This window comes from Scheffersomyces coipomensis (assembly GCF_036884675.1).
Source record: "Scheffersomyces coipomensis strain NRRL Y-17651 chromosome Unknown DFJ63scaffold_5, whole genome shotgun sequence".
NCBI classification, from domain to species: Eukaryota; Fungi; Ascomycota; class Pichiomycetes; order Serinales; family Debaryomycetaceae; genus Scheffersomyces; species Scheffersomyces coipomensis.
In genome coordinates this window covers 552,063-571,359 of record NW_027042896.1, presented here as the reverse complement: position 1 = coordinate 571,359, position 19,297 = coordinate 552,063, and the positions used below count along the sequence as shown (strand labels likewise).

Below are 19,297 nucleotides of genomic sequence, written 5' to 3'. Positions count from 1 at the left end.
TTTTGATGATAATGAAAATTTTTTTTGGACAGAACACTCAAAGAAAAAATTGTACTTACTACAAATACATACATGGGAAGTATACAGTTAAAAGGGATATAATTATTAATTTTATACTAATAAGATCTAACTAAAGGGACTATCTAAGACTTACCGTAATAATGTAAATAACCACCTAAAGTCTTACAACCATTGATATAGTTACTAACATCTAATTTTTCATTAATAGAATGAGCACCATCATCACCTCTACCCATTGGTAATAATAAAACATCAACTCCTAATTCTTGTTCAAAAGTTAAAGTAATTGGGATAGAACCACCTTCTCTAGTGAAATCTGGAACAACATTCCATACATCTTGAGTGGCTTTAGAAGCAGCTTGGAAGGATGAATTGAATGGATCACTAACCCAATAAGCACCATCATGAATTAATTCCACTTTGAATTTATTTGGACTGTTTAATGATTTAAATTGATCATTAATAAATTTATAAACTAATTGATCTAATTTAGCACTTTCAATGTTTGGAACAGTTCTAATGGAGAATTTACCAATCACTTTAGCAGGAATAACAGTCTTGGCACCAGCACCACTGAAAGCACCTTCAATACCATGGATTGATAAAGATGGATATCTCCATCTATGTTTTAAAATATCCTTTTTATTATCATGTAAAGCAGTTTCAGATCCAGCAGCAGCATTTAATTCTTCAACTGAAAATTCAATATCATCATATAATTTATCTTCCTTTTCAGTTAATGGAGCAATCATTTCTTTAATACCTGGGATTTGAATAGCACCTGATGAATCAACTAAAGTTGACAAGACTTTAACTAAATCAGTCATTGGTTCAGCAATAATACCTCCAAAGATACCACTATGTAAATCAGCACCTGGACCTTCAACTATAATTTGATAATAATTACATCCTCTTAAACCATAAGTTAAAACTGGTTTAGTAGTACCTAACCAATAATTATCACTAATAGTAACTTGTTCAACATTTTTAAAATATTGTTTAGCTTCTTGGGCAACTAAAGCATCTAAACCTAATGACCCACTTTCTTCCATACCTTCGAAACAAACCACTAAATTAACGGGGAATTCCCAACCTAATTCACGATGGGCTTGAATAACATTTAACCAACCTAAAACTGGTCCTTTATCATCAGTTGAACCTCTACCATATAAGATATCTTTAACTTCATCATGATGCATTTTGAAAGGTTCAGTATTCCAACCATCTTCAAGTAAAGCAGGTTGAACATCATAATGACCATAAACTAACACTGTTTTTTTAGATGAATCATTACCATATCTACCTAACACAATAGGAGGTAAATGTAATGATTTATTGATAACAGGTGGAGGTTGAATACCTAATTCTCTTAATTGAATATCTTCAAATCCTAAACTAGTTAATTCCTTAACTAAGAAATGAGCCATTTCAACCACTTTTGGTCTTAAACTTTCATCACTTGATACTGATGGAATAGCAATGGCTTTTTCTAATCTTGAAATGAATTGAGGTTTCAATTCATCAATCTTAGCGAATAATGGTTCTAAAGGTAATTTCTCGTATGACATGATGTCTTAGATATATCAATCTTGATAAGTTATACTAATTAACAAGTTCAATTGATGAAGGAAGGAATCAGTTTAAATCATCAATTGTCAGTTTCTAGCCCCCTCCTCCCCTTTGACATCCATTTTTGGCCGTTTAGGACTTATACGCAGGAAGATCCACACCACAGTACATTGACACTTTTTTTAAGCCGTTTATAACTATGGCAAATTAGGCATTTTTTATATGTAATAGTTTTTAATATGGATAAAATGCCTTATAAGTTGAAAAAGTTTTCTTAGTTTCTATAGTGTATAGTTTAATTTACTGATCCCTTCTATAGCCGTTCTTTCTGTTAATTACTTATTTACTTTGCATATAAAGATCTCCATTTATGGTTAACCATCTCTCCTTAAATAAAATATCGTTTGACATGATAAATGTCGTAAATATTTTAGCGACATCAATTTCTCACGTGACCTTTGATCTGCGACATTTCAAAATTTTAATTTTCAAAATTTGACTGTAAAAGGCAGCATAACACTTGATAGATCAAGGGTATATGATATAGATCTCAATATACTAAGGATCGATCAATTCCAATCTTCTATTCATGACCTTATCTGATACTGATTCTGATCCCATTGGTTCTACGGATGATGATGATGATCAATTCAATGTTATTAATCTTATAACGGGAAATAAACCAGATCATAATAATAATAATCATAATAATAATAGTGTAACTGGAAGTATTAATAGTATAGCAGGAGATGGAGAGATTCGATCAAGTCCATCTAAAATCAAATATCTTGATGCTGATGATCTTAAACGACAGAAAATTAGTCCTGCTTCATTTTTCAGTTTTAATGCTAATGATCGTCATGGTGAAGCTGTGAATGGTCTAAAGAGAAAATCATCCAGTGTTAATCAATCGGAGTCTCCTGTTAGTAGTGCTGGGTCAGCGACTGCTTCACCAGCTAGAGCTACCAGAGCTACACGTCGTACGCAAGTGAATTATAATGAAAGTGATAGTGATGATGTTCATGAAGATGATGATACTTATAGAGATAGTTTTAATGACAGTGAGATTATCACAACCACTACTAATACTAGAAGGACTACAAGAACTAGTAAGTCTAATCAAAGTGATGAAGATGAATTTAATGTTCAATTACCTAGTATATTCGAAACAGATGGGAAACGAAATGAAGTCATTTCAAATAATGATAAATTAATCAAACAAGATTTAATCAGAGAAGAAACTCGATTAAAGAAAAATTATCAACGATTAATAATCAAGAAAGATCAAATCCTAAAGGAATTGAATGATAATGGATCAAATGGGTTGAAAGTATATACTCTTCCCAAAGATGAACATTTGATTGAAAAAGTATTAAAGAATAATTTTAAACAATCGAATGCCAGACATTTTTATTTCCTTGATAATTGTCTTATACCGACCCCATCAAAGTATCTTGAATATGATGAACTTCCCTTCAAAATCAATGATTTCTTCTTTTACAATATCACGGATGATGTGGATGTGAGTCAATATTTGTTTAATTATAAATCAATTGTGAATTATTGTCTATTACACGTTCATGATCTTGATAAATTACAACGAGTCAATCTATTGGGAATTGCAATGTGGAAATATATGGAGAGGTGTAAACTGAGCATTGACAAAGAGGAAGTTGAAGCTCAATTACGAGCCATTGGATGTAATATTGGATTGGTTAAAGGTAGAGTTGGTAGTCGAGTAGATACTTTACTGGTTAAATTAAATCAATTTAATAATAATTTAGAATTGTCATTGGTGAGGATAACGATTATTTATAATTTTGCCATTTATGCTCTTCAACGTGATGATCCAGATGATTTAGATTTAGTAAAGTATATGATTAAAGTATTATTTTTAATTATAAGTGATTTCAATCTTAATAAAAGATGTTATCCTGGTTTAGTTCAGTTGGTGCAAAGAGTGATGCCTGAATTTTATGACTTTAACGAAGATCATTTGAATGAAAAGAAATTGGATTTGGCAAAGTTTTGCTATCATGCTTTGAAAGATACTTTACAAACTAAAATCATTAATCAAGAAGAATCATCAAGTCTGAACAAGCGATATGATTATGAATTACAATTCAATGTGCTTAAGTTATTTCATAATGCATTTATCAAGTATGATGATATCGATTTTCAAAAATTCATCACTAATTTATCATTATCTTTCTTATTTGATAAAAGTTATAATAATTATAAAAAGAAAACTAAAAATGTTGGACTCACGCCTAATGTGGCGGTATTAGAGACCATATTTAATAAGATGTTAGCTATAGATATGATTAAAGGATTAGAGAATAATGATATTGATATCATTAATCAAGTCTATCATATTCATTATAAGATCTTATTAATTAATTTAATAATGCTTCGATCATATGTGATTGATCCTGAAATGAAGATTAAAAAGGATGCGAAATTAACTGAATCGCAATTTGAACAAATTAGATCCCAGAATGTAACTCGATTGAAATCGTTACTTTCCTTAATTGATAAATTAAAGACAAAAATGTATGATAGTATAAGACAAATTGGATTCATAAATAGTAATAATAATCCGAATAAAGAACAAGATGAGGGGGAAAGCGACGATCTGGATGACGATAAGGATACGACGAGGAGTCATACGATCAATACTGAAGAATTGGTTAAATACGTTACTGATTCATTTCATACGTTGAATTATATATATAATAAGTTTGATAATGATTTATATCCTATTAATGATGATATATTTTATAACACAGGTTAGCTAGCTTTATAGATTTAATACATAGACCATCATACAGTTATCCCCTTATGACAGATAGTTGATTGTAATTGCTAATTGATGAAACGTGGGAAATATATTTATTGTCGCAAAAAAAAAACTACCCAGAAAATTGATTGGGACATCTGATAACCCTCCAAAAAAGCAGCACTGATCCTTTAACCAACTTCGCTTTCCTCCGGATAGATAAATAGATGACTTGTTATTTACACCCAATACTTTATTCTACTTATCCTTCTTCTTTGATAGACAGAGACGATAGATAGATATACTTACATGCAGACAAACTGATCAAATCATTCTTTCCCACTTTCACCATTACGCGTCGTTACTCTTGTTCCATCATGACTACTTCCTCCAATAAGAAACATGACTCATCATCATCTCAACCAGTTACATTCCATAATCCAGAAATCAAACATGATGAAGTCAAGAAACCAGGTACAATAGTTACATTACCCTTTGGCTTTGGCCCTATCCCATCTTCGTTTCAAAATAAACGTATCTTTTACTTTGATATTGATAATTGTCTTTATAAAAGATCAACTCAAATTCATGATTTAATGCAAGTTAAAATCCATAAATATTTCAAAGATAACTTACAATTAGATGATGAAGAAGCTCATAAATTACATATGAATTATTATAAAACTTATGGATTGGCCATTGAAGGGTTAGTTCGTAATCATCAAGTTGATGCTTTGGATTATAATTCTAAAGTTGATGATTCATTGGATTTGAATAATATCTTAAGTTATAATCAAGATTTAAGAGACATGTTAATTGAATTGAAAAAATCAGATAAATATGATTATTTCTGGTTAATTACAAATGCTTATAAGAATCATGCTTTAAGAGTAGTATCATTTTTAGGATTAGGAGATTTATTTGATGGTTTGACTTATTGTGATTATTCGAAATTCCCTATTATTTGTAAACCCATGAAAGAATTCTTTGAAAATTGTTTAACTTTAACTAATATAGATTATACCAATCCTAAGAATGTTAAATTACAAACTTTCATTGATGACAGTGAAATCAATGTTAGAGCAGCTTATAAAATTGGGTTTGGTACCGTGATTCATTTTATTGAAGTTGAATCTGAATATCAAACTTTGATTGCTAAACCGGATTATAAAGAATTTTATAGTCAATCCAAAGATGATGGTAAAATTAAAATTATTAGAGATATTTTAGAATTACCAAATGTTATTTAATAGAGTTAATTATATACATATGTATAATTTAAGTACATACATACATACAACTTATCTACATGATTTTTAAATCTTATATCTAAATCTACAATTTTCATAATAGTTATAATGATAAAATATATATATTTATTTAACATAGAAAGGTTTACATTGTAATAAACGCTATGGGAGACCATAATAACATAACAGCTATAGAAAGCTATCCTATAAATTGTTAGTAAAACAACCTAAATTGTTTCAAAGATTTTGGTAAGTCCAATAACTATCAACTCTCGCTAATCAGCTTTTATGGAAATTACTAAACAACTCAATTATCTTAAACCTCAAAACCGGATTTGGCAAAACTAGAACAATAGGGCTATTAGAACCTAAAATACGTTAGTAACAATAAAACCTAGATTGATAGTTTTAAGTTAATCTAGAAATAATTGGGAGTTAGAAAATGGACTATAAATGATTATGGAACACATCGAAATCAAGTGAAACAAAGAAGAAGTACATACCAATTAACACAATAATTGAACAAAAGGCTACCTGCTTTACGACAGTAGAACTCAAATCAACATAATTGGTACCAAACTAGTCATTGAACTATATATTCAATCGTTTCCATTTGTTTTTAAATTCTTAAATTTTTCTTTTGTGGATTGGTCCCTTTTGATTTCCTAATTAGGATGAATTACTTCATTTATGTTAATAATTACACATCTACATTTACAAGTACATCTACATTATGATAAGTTATTATAAATATAAATAAGTGTGTATTCAAGTTTCCCTAAATACTGCAATCAGGACAACTGGTACGAGAGTTATTCCATATCGACGTCCGAGGACCCTTTCCCGCTGCTATAGTTAGTATAAATTAAATTAATCCTAAATAGAGTTAGAAGGTTTATGATATATTTATAAAATATATATAATTTGTGAAATCATTTTTGACAATATAAGCAAAGAATTAAACATAGAAGCGTTTTCAATATTTGAATATGTCAAAACCTAGATATTAATAAATTAGCCTAAATTGATGGTGTATTTAGTTAGTAAGTGTTTTTTAACGAAGGGATGTTTAAAAGCCCATGTTAATAATATTGGCTATGACCCATAAAAGTTTCGATGTAACCTGGTTAGGATGTCGACCTAATTGATTAAAAGTTGAAATCTTTTCATTTCAAAACTTTTTCATTTCATTTTGCATTTCCTAATTGGGACGTGTATTAATATCAAATATCTACTATCAATAGAGGTATAACCACAGCTACAACTACAAATACAACTACAAATACAATTACAACTACAATTTCATCATAAAGAACTATCATTATAGATATAAATAAAATGTATATTAATCGATTTGGACAACAAAAAATAAGACAGGCACTGTATTTTTATATGCATACACTTCCACTTAAGACCTATAGAAAGTTAATACAAATAATCATAAATAAAAGGAATCAAATAAGTAAGTTGTAATGTAAAAATTACGTGGACTTGGCAACACAATCATGACGTTTGTCTTCGAACCATTTCTTCAACAGAAATGAGATTTTCGTAAAAAGCCTATATATGGGGTTAGTAAAATAACAAACTTAAATGGTTAAACCAAAAAGAGTAAGCTTCCCTAGATTTGAAATTCGAAAGTTAGTTTAGGTAACAGGTTTCTAAGTACACTGATAATACGGGCAGGAGGTAAATCAGGCACAATAACACCCAGAGTAATCGGAAGGTAATTAGAAAAGAAGTATTACCATTGTAAAGATTTAAATTGTTTTTTTGGTTTTGATTTGATTTCAGGTTTTTTTTGTGTGGTTCCAACCAATCAATTGACCATGAACATGATATGACCTTATCTACATTGTAAGTAATTGATAAATATCTCAGATAAATAGTATTATCATGTAGTCATAAACATGTTACTGTACAGCATACTGTTACAAGATGATGGCAAACCTAATTAAGTAATTCATCTAACCGTATCTTATGACCTTATTATATCCGTTGCGTAGTACTCGGATCGATCATGCCATTTCCATAACTAAAAAGGTATCAATTAATAACCTTAATTCTACAGTAATCTACTCTATTCAATGGGTGGCAAGAAACTCCTTGTGGATTGGGGGGTTCCAAAAAGATATATCCTAAAACATGGGGCTACTTTTAGTGCGAAATTGCTAATTTGAACTCCGTAAACTCCTTATTCGTGTAAATTTAACTATTCAATGTTTGACATTATATAAGTAGACAGTATTTCCTTTTCATTCAGAGAATCAATATCATCCAGAATCCTTATTCATCATGTTTCGATTAAGAAGAATGAGTTCAAGTACCATTTTAAGTGTGGTAGGAATCACTGGTGCAGCTTGGGTTGCCGCCTATTATTATAATAAACCACCTAAAGGTCAAGCTCTTCCAGGTGTGATGGGATGGGTTGATTTAAAATTAAAAGAATCTCATCAAATTTCATCTGATGTTAAACGTTATGTATTTCAATTTGAAAATGAAGATGATGTATCAGGTTTACATACGGCTTCATTTATAGTTGCTAAATTGAAAACTCCCAAAGGTGAAGTTTGGAGACCTTATACTCCCATTTCAACTCCTGATCAAAAGGGAACAATTGAATTAATGATTAAATCTTATGAAGATGGTAAATTCTCCAAACATGTTTGGGATTTAAAACCAAATGATACTGTATCTTTCAAAGGTCCAATACAAGCTTTTAAATGGCAACCTAATCAATTTAAACAAATTTCGTTAATTGGAGGTGGATCAGGGATAACTCCATTATATCAATTATTATCCACTATTATCAAAAACCCCGAAGATAATACTAAAGTTGATTTATATTATGGCTGTAAAACAGTTGATGATATATTATTGAAAGATGAATTGGATAAGATCGCTATAACTCATCCACATCAATTCAAAGTCCATTATTTCGCCACTGATGCTCCCGAAGATTGGAATCAGGGTCATAAAGGTCACATTAATAAACAATATTTACAAGATCATTTGCCTCCTCCTTCTACAAATGATACAAAGATATTTGTTTGTGGTCCTCCAAATATGTTTAAAGCCATTTGTGGAGATAAACCTCCTCCCCCTTTCATTCAAGGTAGATTTTCTGGTATCTTATCTGAATTAGGGTATAAGAGAAATCAAGTTTTTAAATTTTAGTTGGTTAGATGGGTGTTTTTTACCGTCGTTTATTCTTTACATGTACATAGATATATAGGTATTAAATGAAAATTTTGTGATTCTTTTGGTTTTATATACGTATTTAAAGTCATTCCACTATGATTTCCAATTCATAATTTAAATCGCCACCCTGAATTTTATATTATTGTGGTTGCAATTGGTTTTAAACATACTGCAAATTTTAGAAACGACTCTTTTGATCGCGTGTAGATTATTTTCTTACACATCCGAAAAATTTCTAAAAAACTGTGGAATCTATTTCAAATCATTATCAATCATATCTCATCTACACTACATATTACGAACTACAAGACATGACGAAGAAATCTACTAAAACATACATAGGAAAAGTCCTCTTCCTCCATGGATATACCCAATCATCATCAATTTTCTATGCCAAAACTTCAGCCTTAAGAAAACGATTAACCAAACTTAATTATAAATCAATTTATCTTAATGCTCCTTTAAAATTAACTCCAGCTCAATTACCTTCTTCTGATGCCTTATCGAAATTCGCCTCCGTGGTGAATAATGGTGAAGAAGATGATACTGAATATAGAGCATGGTGGGTTAAACCTCATAATAATAATGATTCTATAAATCTTGAAGAATCAATTGAGACTATAAAGAATTATATCGATAAGGGAGAAATCATTCCTGATCCAGATTTAAAACAAGATGAAGATGATGATGATGATAAGAAATTACCTATTGTGGGGATTATTGGATTTTCTCAAGGTGCTTCCTTAGCAGGTATTTTAATTCATAAATTCGAACAATTATTTAATATCCCTCCACCAAAATTTATCATCATGTATAGTGGATTCAAATTAGATACAAGTGTAAAATCAGGCAATAGTAAGTATGAAGGTTATTATACTACTGAAGATAAAGTAGAGAAGGGGTTTAAGTATTTACATATTTATGGAGAATTAGATACCGTAGTGGATGAAACTCGATCATTATCATTTTATAATATTACCACGGAAAATTCACAATTATTAAAACATCCTGGAGGTCATTTCGTTCCAAATTCAAAGATTTATATTGATCAAGTTACAAATTGGATTCAAGTGGTCACGAAGGAGGAAGAAGAAGAAGTACCAAAAGTAGAGAAGAAAGGTGATGAAGATGATATTGATTCTTTATTGGATATGATAGATAATTTAGGTAAAGCATAGATCTATAGATAATAAACATTAATACTTGTAATAGTTAGTTAAGTCAGTGGATCATGTAGTTGTTGAATGTTGAAATTTGAAAGATAAATAGTTCAGCGCTTAATTTTTACAATTTCGCAGCATATTACAAAAAAGATCTTGATTTATAAATTTTACATTCAAATCTGGCTAAATATTCATAAAATACTTTTGACATATCAAATTGAGAGGAGTCTAAAGTTCATCATGTTCAACTGAAGTCTTCTTAACCTTTTTACCAGTTCTATAATTCGAATAATATTTCTTTTCTTTCTTAGATAATGGACCTTCAACTGGGTTAACTTTAGTTTGTTGTATAATCCATTCACTGATTTTAACTTTATCATTTAATTTTTCCTTTTCAGATTGATTGAATGATTTAAACTCTTCAGCTTCTTCATCATAATATAATAATACAGGGACTTTATCATCTTCATTTATGGGAAGTGTTTTGGCAACTCCATCAACTTCAAATGTTGTTGGGAGTTTATCATTCTTTTTAAGAGATATCATTCCAAATTTAACCGTATTTAAGAAATCAATAGCCAATGATTTTAATAATGGACTTACCAGATTACTTGATGTCAATAATAAAACTTTCTTAAATTGATCTTCTTGATCTTTATTAAACCATGATTTTAAATTATCACTATTAACATTATGAAATCTCGTAGCATAATTTTTAATTCTGGAATTTGCAAATGCCACTAATGATTTCAAACTTCTTTCTCCATTATAAACTTCACTAGCAGCTCTCTTATTCTTAACCACATCTCCATTAGTATATTTTGGAGGTCTGAAAATCATCACAGTTGGAAATGATTGAACTTGATATTGAGCACATAATTGTTTATTATATTCTTTATCACAATTGACAGCAGCAACATGAACATCATATTTACTATCTTGATTAAAGAATTTTCCTAATTTCTTAACCACTGGTTTGAATTGTTGACAATAACCACACCATGGAGCATAGAATTTAACGATTGATGTATAATTGGTATTATGAATCACTTTATCAAATGTAGATGGAGTTAATTCAAATACGTTTGGGTCATTAGAATACTCATCTTCAGTAGCTCTACCTGAAATGGCAGTGAGTAATTGGACGAATACTATGAAATAGGTCCACTTCGCTATATACATTGTTTTGAAATGGATAGTTGATAGTTGAAAGTAGTTTGGAGGAGATCAAATAGATTACAAATTTTCAGTCTCCTGTTTTAAACAGCGTATCCAAAAAAAAAATGAGGTTTTCAATTCTCGGGATTGTCACCAATTTTTATTATGCCAAATTATAAGAAAGAACAACGAATTGTCATATATGGTATATAGCTTGGATTATAGTTATCTCATATGAATATATAAGTCGTCCTATGATCTAGAAGAGTCATCAAGTGCTAATGTAAAGAGTTACTGTAGTTTATTCTAAGGACAAAGGTGCATATACTTGGTCATTTTGCAACCAAGTATAGGCCAATTCTCTACTTTTAAAATCCAATTGAGGTATAATCGGGTATTTCAGTATATGTGGAGTATTAAGCAGGAAGAAAGAGAATGATACACGCGAAGTTTGACTATTTACCTAGTTCACTCTTAATGAAGGCTGGAACTATGAAAACAAACTTGAAATGATTTGACCACAACCACAGCTGAAGAGATCCCATCTCTTGTAAGGGTTAGTTCAAATAACTACAATGATTGATAATGAAGTATCTTCACTTTCAATTCGTTAGATACTTAATAAATTGAATAATGAATCTTATTAAATAGGGTAAGCAAAAATTGTGAAGCTATAAATTGGTATCATTCATTCTTATTCTAATATACATAAAGTAACAAATAACCATACTATTGACGATCTATTAAGCGTTTTATCTACCTCATCTTTCCCACTTCATGACGAGATAGAAATACTAGTGACGACACCAACTAAATATAAACACCAACATAATTGGATACACAGATTGATCCATATCCAATGGATAATGATGCGATAGCAGCGTATAACACGAAGGAAATAGGTGATTTCTTCTTATTATCTCCAATGAATGCTAATGATAATGAACCAAATGCTAATATAATTAATAAAATAGTGAATAATGCTGATAAATTCGTTATAGAACTGAATGTCACTGGTTTTGAACCAGTGGTGTATAATTGTGAGTATTCCAAATATGATTCGCCGTAAGTCATGATTATGATTGATATATTATTAATGCTATTTGTTGATAATGATGGATGATCAATTGAAGGAAGTTATCACTCGTGTTCATGTCGTGTCTTGTAAATCAACACTGGTTAATTTTTCAACTGTTTGAACTTTACGCCAAAACATTTGAACATTCGACACGACCGCCACAAACTCATATAACTAAAGTAACTTACTATTACTACTACTACACGATTAAGAATTAACAACAACAACAAAGTAAATGTAATAAAATCTATATAGAAACTAGAGCTAGAAAGAGATATATATCAAATTATCTAAAATTGACCAAACCAATAGATTTGATCAATGACGGTTTTTTCTTTAGCATACTTAATTAAAGGAACTGAAATATCACCTTTAACAGCATAACCATGATAAGCACCTTGGAATAAATCTAATTGCCATCTAAGATCTTTCTTTTCAGATAAGATTTTAATAGTTAATTCTCTTAACTCAGGAGTGAAAGCAGCATCAGCTTCACCACTGGAGATTAAAAGTGGTTTAGCAAGATTTTCAATGAGTTCTTTTGAAACCATTGATGGATGAGCCACAGCTCCAGCATCTAATAAACCATCTTTGGAAAGATTTTCAATAGTGAAATAAGCACCAAAACAATAACCAATACCAAAAAGAGTCTTTGGTTTGAATTCTTCACGATAAGTCTTTAAGAATTCATTAACAAGAGGAGTAGTAACATGAGGACCATGAGCAGCGAAAAAGGTTGTTCTATCGAATTTTTCAATTGATTCAACACCATCACCACCTAAAATATCAGGAATAATAACTTGAATTTTACCTAAAGCAGATAATTGATCAGCAAGTAATAAATTATTCTTTAAGGCAAGACCAAAAATATCACTAAGAATAATAATAACTTTTTCAACCCCATATGATTCACCAGTAACATAAGAATGTAAACCAGCAACGGTTTTTAAAGTACCAACTGATTCACCTTCATGATCGAATTTAACGGCACAACAAGCACTTGGAGGTAAAGAAGCCATGATTGATTTATTTATTATTTATATAGAGTTTAACTGATTAGATTCAATTAATGAGTTCGAAAAAGAGAAAACAGAGTAATTTGAAGAACAATTGATCTCGTTTATATAGTTTTACGTCAAATTGACGTTATTGATATTAATTTAAATTTTAAGGATTAGGAGATCTTCGGTGTTGAATCCAAAAACAGTAATCGGTAAAGGATTCCGCACGGCAAGGTACAAAATAACTGTTAATTGAACCGAACTTTTCTTCTTTAAGTATTGCGGTAGGGATTTGTGCTTAATAAAATGAGAAGGACGGTTTGTTTACCGAAGTATAGTTGTGTTAAGTATTGCAGGTTGGATGTTATCGGAGAGGTAATTTATAGTACTGCGGCAGGGGTGTGTTCTACTATCAAACATTTTAGATCAAAAGGGAGGCAATACGGTATAGGATTGGCTGTAAAACACATAACATAATTATCAAAACAATGTCTGGATCAGGGTGGAATACCATTGATTCCGATGCAGTATGTATAACTCGTTTGATTAGGTAATACCATTATTCAATTGATACTAACTATTATCATGATTAGGGAGTTTTCAGTGAATTAGTTGAAAGGTTAAATGTCAAAGATGTTGAAATTAATGATCTTTATTCGATTGATTCTGATTCATTAAAACAATTAGATCCAGTTTATGGAGTTATTTTTCTTTTCAAATATGGAAAGATTGATCATCAATATGCTTTAGATGGTAATAAACCAATTGAAGGGGAATATGATTATGATTATCCAATTCGAGATATGTTCTTTGCTAATCAAACTGTTCAAAATAGTTGTGCTACTCAAGCGGTATTAAATATATTATTAAATAAAGATAAAGAGATTGATATTGGAGATGATTTACGTAATTTCAAATCATTTGTAAATGGATTTGATGGTTATATGGTAGGTGATACTATTCTTAACAGTGATATAATTCGTACTATTCATAATTCATTTTCTCCACCTCAATCTTTAATTGATACCGATAAACCAAGACGTCACCATAATTATACGAATCAGGATGATGGGATCTTTCATTTCGTAGGATATATTCATAATAATGGGTATATTTATGAATTAGATGGATTAAAAAATTGCCCGATTAGACATGTTGAATGTCAATCTAATGAAGAATTTTATGAAAAATTACCTGGAGTAATTCAAAAAAGAATAAGTCATTTTGGAAATGAATTAAGATTTTCATTATTAGCTGTTACTGATAATAAATTATTAAGAGCTCAACGATTAAATCAAGAATTTGAAATACATACTCAATTAATGAAACGTGAAACTTGGAAATATGAAAATGAATTAAGACGACAAGATTATACTGGTTTGGTTATGAGATTATTGATTAATATTAGTAAAGAAAAGAATGATGATGAATGGGAAAAAATGTTAGTAAGTGCTAGAGAGAAAACTATACAAAGAGTTGATGCAGGGGAATATAATGAGAGATCTCACTATCTTGATGCTGATACTTCAGATGAATATAATATATAGATAAGTATATAAAAGAAGAATGATCATTCACTTGATCCAAATGAAAAGAAACCTAATCCACCAGAATTACTATGTCTTGAAAAATAATCAAAATCAATACTTACGGCATTACCTAATAATATAGCTCTTTGATCTAAAGTTAATGGACCTGCCACCGATGGGTATAAATCACCCATACCAGCAAAACTGGCAGGATCCATTCTAATGATATAAACTCCGGTATCAGTAAACATTTCTCTACCTAAGCCTACCCAATTTCTATCCACAGAAGCTATAACATCACCTTTTTCATTCTTTACGGGGAAATCAAACGATAAAAATGGAGCATCAATCGATCCAAATTGTTGATAATCCTTATCATCATCATCTTCTAATTTAAACAAATCGTACCTTCTTCTCCATAAATGCCAACTTTGAACTGATTCACCGATATTTTCAAACATGATATTATTATCTTCATCATACCCGGGTAAGTATGCTTTAATATGACTATTTATGAATGAAAATGGACGTTTGATAGTTAATAAAAGATCTCCATACATATTGAACACATCAATATCAAAGGGACGATGTAATCTAAAGAATTGTCTTCCTAAAACTTTCATTAATCCAATATCTTTCTCTTCCATATAACCAATTTGTTCACCTAATGAATTGAATATTTTATATCGATTAGCTTGTTCGAATCCAAGGAATAAATTCATGAATTCTACTTGTCTTTCAATGACAAGGGTGGGTTCTTTTAATAATTGATATATTCCATCATCATGAGTTATAAGTCCATTATCATTGGGTGGGATATTGAATACGGTATGGAATTGAGCAGGTTCATTTTGGTATGATTCAGTATGAGTAGATGGTTTATCATGATAATAGAAACCTGTCTTCTCTCCCGATTGATTCTTATTTAATTGACTTTGTTGGAATCGTTTGACTTCGTCATCTGATATTTCAGTAGTTATCCTTGTCTTTCGAGCAAATTGAGTATGATTTATGAAAGTGGAGAAAAAGGCCGCTGGTGGTGATGATGTACGTTTATAAATAAGGGGTAAAGTTCGATTGATTAAAGGTCTATATCTTGATAGTTGTATCATCTTCATCATATTATCATAATCTGTTGTTAATTACTTGAATTGTATCTATCTAGTTATAATCATTTGCCTTCATCACCTTATACTGCTGCTTATTTGTTTTCGTTTATATACAGGAGTAGTGCTACCACAAAAAGGGATTAAAAATCATAACAAAAAAAAAAGGATCAGGAAAAGAAAGAACGAAAAACAAAACAAATCCCACACACACAAATAATTAATCATTCGATATCAACTTTAGTCAATTCAATTATAACACCATATATGATGAGAGTTCCATCTAAGAGAGCAGAGATTCGTGCTGCGTTAAGAGCACGAATAAAACATTCTACAGGAGATGATTCTGATTTTGATCAATCGGATAATATTGTTTCTCATGTAAGAGGGGATGCTACCAATAAGGGCAAATCGGGACCATTAAGTAAAACCAAAACATCAAAATCAAAGTTGAATACCAAGACCAAGAGCAAGACCAAATCAAAACCAAAGAAAAGAGTGATTAAGTCTGAAGGTGGGGATGATGATTCTTTATTGTCGGATAAGAGTAAAAGTAAGAAAAGAAGAAGATCATCAGCCAGTGAAGTGGAAGATTTAGAGGAGGTGGTATTAGATCACGAAGAAGATTATTCCGAGGTCGATGATGAAGATTTCGAACTTAATGGAGAGGATGAAGGGAACGGAGATGAAGAAGATGAAGAGGATGACGAAGAAGACGAAGAAGGTTATTCAAATAAGAAGACTAAAGAAACAAGTTCCAAAAAGAAGAAAAGATCAAATTCAGGCACAGCTATAAAAGTTCCAAAAATAAGAAAACCAAGAGAGAAAAAGATCCCCGTTGTAAAACCCATCATTGATGAAAAGATATGTCCAATATGTGATAAGGAATTCCCCACTTCAATAGAATGTAAGAATCATAAACGATCACATTCTAAACCAAAAATTCATAAATGTGAAATATGTCATAAAGCATTCAGTCAGATGCCTAATTTAGAATATCATTATACCATCATTCATAAAGATTTACAAACCAGTACTGCTAGTAGACCCACTTCCCAATCCACTATTAATGATGAATCAATGGTTCAACCTGATCCAACTATAGATACAACCATCACTTCGATTTCATCGGTCGATACCGGGATTACCACTACTACATCTACTGATTCTAATATTGATTTTAAACAAGTACGAGTATTCCATTGTGGAACGGTAGGATGCACGAAGACATTTTTATCATATCAAGCGTTATTGGATCATCGAACTGAAGATCATTTAGCGGTGGCTCGAGTCCCATATAAACAACCTCGAACTGAAAAGAAACATGTATGTTCGATAGGACCATGTAGGAAAGGATTTGTCAAATTTTCCGATTTAACTCGTCATATTAGAGTTCATACGGGAGAAAAACCCTATAAATGTGAAGAATGTGGAGCTAGTTTTAATCAAAAATATAGATTAACAACTCATTCTCGATCTCATTCAGGTGAAAAACCATTCTCGTGTGATTATTGTGGAAAATTATTTGCTAGAGGTGATGCGGTTAAATCTCATATATTCTCTATTCATCGTGAAAAGGGTGAAGCCTTTTAGCGTAAGTAAAGTAAATAAAGTGTATTTCTAAATCAATGAGATGTAAAGTCTCGCTATGTATAGTTTTTAATATTAAGATATTCAAAAATTGTCCATTTGTATAAACAAAGCTCGGCATGGTTTGGATTAGAGCTACCATCTTATTCGGATAAAGCTGCAAACTAAACTAAACTGAACATCTGCAACAACCAAAGTGGGACAGCCCCCCACCACTCCCATACCTTTCGGCATGAAATTATGACAATATCGGATTAACATACGAACGTCCAATCAGATAATATGTCAATTCATACTTTAAAATCGGAGCCGATCAAATAATTTGACATTTAGTATGGGGTTTATTATATTTGTCTTGTTATTATTATTTTTTTTTTCATATGAAGACGAATTTTTTGATCCTCGGATTAAAGGAAGTTTCAAAAAAGGACATACGCACCAAAATTCAACCTACAACTTTACAGTTATAACTTGAATAATTTTATATTTTTAAAGATGTATATATACAATATAACTTTTTAATTTGATTAAGCTAAACTATATGAAAAGTAGGGAATGACTACTTTAATTTTTTATCAGCAGCAGAAGTTAAACCTACTGTTGGAGCATTTTGATTACCATTTAAAATATCTTTAATATATTCATAAACTGTAAAAGTAACAGCTTGACCTGGAGCCACTCTCATAATTCTTGGAGTAATACCTTTATAAAGAGCTCTTGTACCTTCTTCTTTAATTAATTGACGACCAATTTTAACAATACGAACTAAACCTGATTCATTTGATGCGAATGTGGTTTTTTGTAATCTTGTTTTAATAGTATCTAATGGAGCATTTGATAATGGACCTAAAGCCCCTGAAATTAACCCAATTAAAGAGGTTTCCCAACTTGGTAAGATTTCTTGATTATGATAACCTTGTAAATATTCTTTTAATTTAGAATAAACGGTGAAATTAACCCCTTGATTTGAAGCTTGTCTTGCAGCGGTTAATGAAACCCCTCTATAAAGAGTTCCAAATCCTTCTTCTCTAACAATAAGATATGCAGCATGAGGAGCATTTCTATATTTTGGTACATCTAATGGATCAGCCATAGAATGATGTTGAGCTTGTAATCTAATTTTAACCACTTCCATTGGATTTACAACCATTACAGCTTCAGTTATACCTGCACCTACACCGGCTAAAAAGGTTTGACCGGTAGTGATAGAGCCATCTGGAGCATATAATAAAGAACGATAAAATTCATAAGATGAGAATCTAATTCCCATTTTTGGAACAATACCAATAACAACGGCTCCTAAACCTTTATATAATGATAAGATAGTTTCTTTTTGAGCGATATTTATTCCAGTTCTAACAAAACCAGGAGGTTTTTTACCTGATTTTCGATATAATTGCATTCTAACTTTGATGGTATCTAAAGGATGACAACATAAAGCTTCGAATAAACCAGCGGTACCACCAGCAATTAAATCGGTGACACCTCTTCCTTTCTTTTTAGGAGCAAACTTTGGTGGGGTAGTAGTTGTAGTAGTAGTTGCAGATGACATGATGATGGGAGGAGGACAAGTTAACTATAATGCAAGACTAATGAAAGAATTAAAAGGATATGAATGAAGAATAAATAAGAAGAATGAATAAATAAATAAGGAGGAAATAGTTCTATCGATATATATGAGACAATTGAAAGTTATATACTAAGATACAACTTTATAGAACTTTGATAAAGAAGAAGAGAAAGTGAAATTTTAAAGGATCAGCTGAATTTTTAGTGGAAAATAGGTAAATTTTATATTCACTATATACCTATTTAGAAATAAATTGACCTTTTTTTATAATCCGGGGTAAAT

General features: G+C 30.7%; 11 protein-coding genes across 11 annotated transcripts; 6 read left to right on the top strand and 5 right to left on the bottom strand. All coding sequences in view use genetic code 12, as the record gives it.

Moving 5' to 3' along the window:
- Nucleotides 1–71: 71 nt before the first annotated feature.
- Nucleotides 72–2,039, bottom strand: DFJ63DRAFT_186488 (metallodipeptidase). Its single transcript, XM_064903858.1, has one exon. It carries the CDS (start codon nt 1,587–1,589, stop codon nt 144–146), a length of 1,446 nt encoding a protein of 481 aa, XP_064760962.1. The 5' UTR covers nt 1,590–2,039; the 3' UTR covers nt 72–143.
- A 1-nt stretch (nt 2,040) lies between these two features.
- DFJ63DRAFT_186487 (uncharacterized protein) lies at nt 2,041–4,427 on the top strand. The gene has a single exon (XM_064903857.1). The coding sequence runs from the start codon at nt 2,180–2,182 to the stop codon at nt 4,382–4,384; it is 2,205 nt and encodes a 734-aa protein (XP_064760961.1). The 5' UTR covers nt 2,041–2,179; the 3' UTR covers nt 4,385–4,427.
- Nucleotides 4,419–5,705, top strand: DFJ63DRAFT_319856 (nucleotidase). The gene has a single exon (XM_064907121.1). The coding sequence runs from the start codon at nt 4,747–4,749 to the stop codon at nt 5,617–5,619; it is 873 nt and encodes a 290-aa protein (XP_064760960.1). The 5' UTR covers nt 4,419–4,746; the 3' UTR covers nt 5,620–5,705.
- A 2,209-nt stretch (nt 5,706–7,914) lies between these two features.
- On the top strand, nt 7,915–8,796 carry DFJ63DRAFT_314232 (cytochrome b5 reductase family protein; the record flags this gene model as incomplete). Its single annotated transcript, XM_064906317.1, has 1 exon — nt 7,915–8,796. One exon carries the CDS (start codon nt 7,915–7,917, stop codon nt 8,794–8,796), a length of 882 nt encoding a protein of 293 aa, XP_064760959.1.
- Nucleotides 8,797–9,131: 335 nt separating this feature from the next.
- On the top strand, nt 9,132–9,998 carry DFJ63DRAFT_314231 (putative serine hydrolase; the record flags this gene model as incomplete). Its single annotated transcript, XM_064906316.1, has 1 exon — nt 9,132–9,998. The coding sequence occupies one exon, from the start codon at nt 9,132–9,134 to the stop codon at nt 9,996–9,998; it is 867 nt and encodes a 288-aa protein (XP_064760958.1).
- A 106-nt stretch (nt 9,999–10,104) lies between these two features.
- DFJ63DRAFT_186483 (protein disulfide isomerase) lies at nt 10,105–11,558 on the bottom strand. Its single transcript, XM_064903856.1, has one exon. The coding sequence runs from the start codon at nt 11,163–11,165 to the stop codon at nt 10,212–10,214; it is 954 nt and encodes a 317-aa protein (XP_064760957.1). The 5' UTR covers nt 11,166–11,558; the 3' UTR covers nt 10,105–10,211.
- An 893-nt stretch (nt 11,559–12,451) lies between these two features.
- Nucleotides 12,452–13,631, bottom strand: DFJ63DRAFT_189837 (dienelactone hydrolase). The gene has a single exon (XM_064903883.1). The coding sequence runs from the start codon at nt 13,236–13,238 to the stop codon at nt 12,510–12,512; it is 729 nt and encodes a 242-aa protein (XP_064760956.1). The 5' UTR covers nt 13,239–13,631; the 3' UTR covers nt 12,452–12,509.
- On the top strand, nt 13,474–14,779 carry YUH2 (Yuh2p). Its single transcript, XM_064903853.1, has 2 exons — nt 13,474–13,747; nt 13,814–14,779. The coding sequence occupies exons 1-2, from the start codon at nt 13,709–13,711 to the stop codon at nt 14,765–14,767; spliced, it is 993 nt and encodes a 330-aa protein (XP_064760955.1). The 5' UTR covers nt 13,474–13,708; the 3' UTR covers nt 14,768–14,779.
- Nucleotides 14,780–14,790: 11 nt separating this feature from the next.
- DFJ63DRAFT_336383 (uncharacterized protein) lies at nt 14,791–15,861 on the bottom strand (the record flags this gene model as incomplete). Its single annotated transcript, XM_064908369.1, has 1 exon — nt 14,791–15,861. One exon carries the CDS (start codon nt 15,859–15,861, stop codon nt 14,791–14,793), a length of 1,071 nt encoding a protein of 356 aa, XP_064760954.1.
- Nucleotides 15,862–16,122: 261 nt separating this feature from the next.
- On the top strand, nt 16,123–17,448 carry DFJ63DRAFT_314227 (uncharacterized protein; the record flags this gene model as incomplete). Its single annotated transcript, XM_064906315.1, has 1 exon — nt 16,123–17,448. One exon carries the CDS (start codon nt 16,123–16,125, stop codon nt 17,446–17,448), a length of 1,326 nt encoding a protein of 441 aa, XP_064760953.1.
- A 556-nt stretch (nt 17,449–18,004) lies between these two features.
- On the bottom strand, nt 18,005–18,997 carry SFC1 (Sfc1p; the record flags this gene model as incomplete). Its single annotated transcript, XM_064905174.1, has 1 exon — nt 18,005–18,997. The coding sequence occupies one exon, from the start codon at nt 18,995–18,997 to the stop codon at nt 18,005–18,007; it is 993 nt and encodes a 330-aa protein (XP_064760952.1).
- Nucleotides 18,998–19,297: the final 300 nt, after the last annotated feature.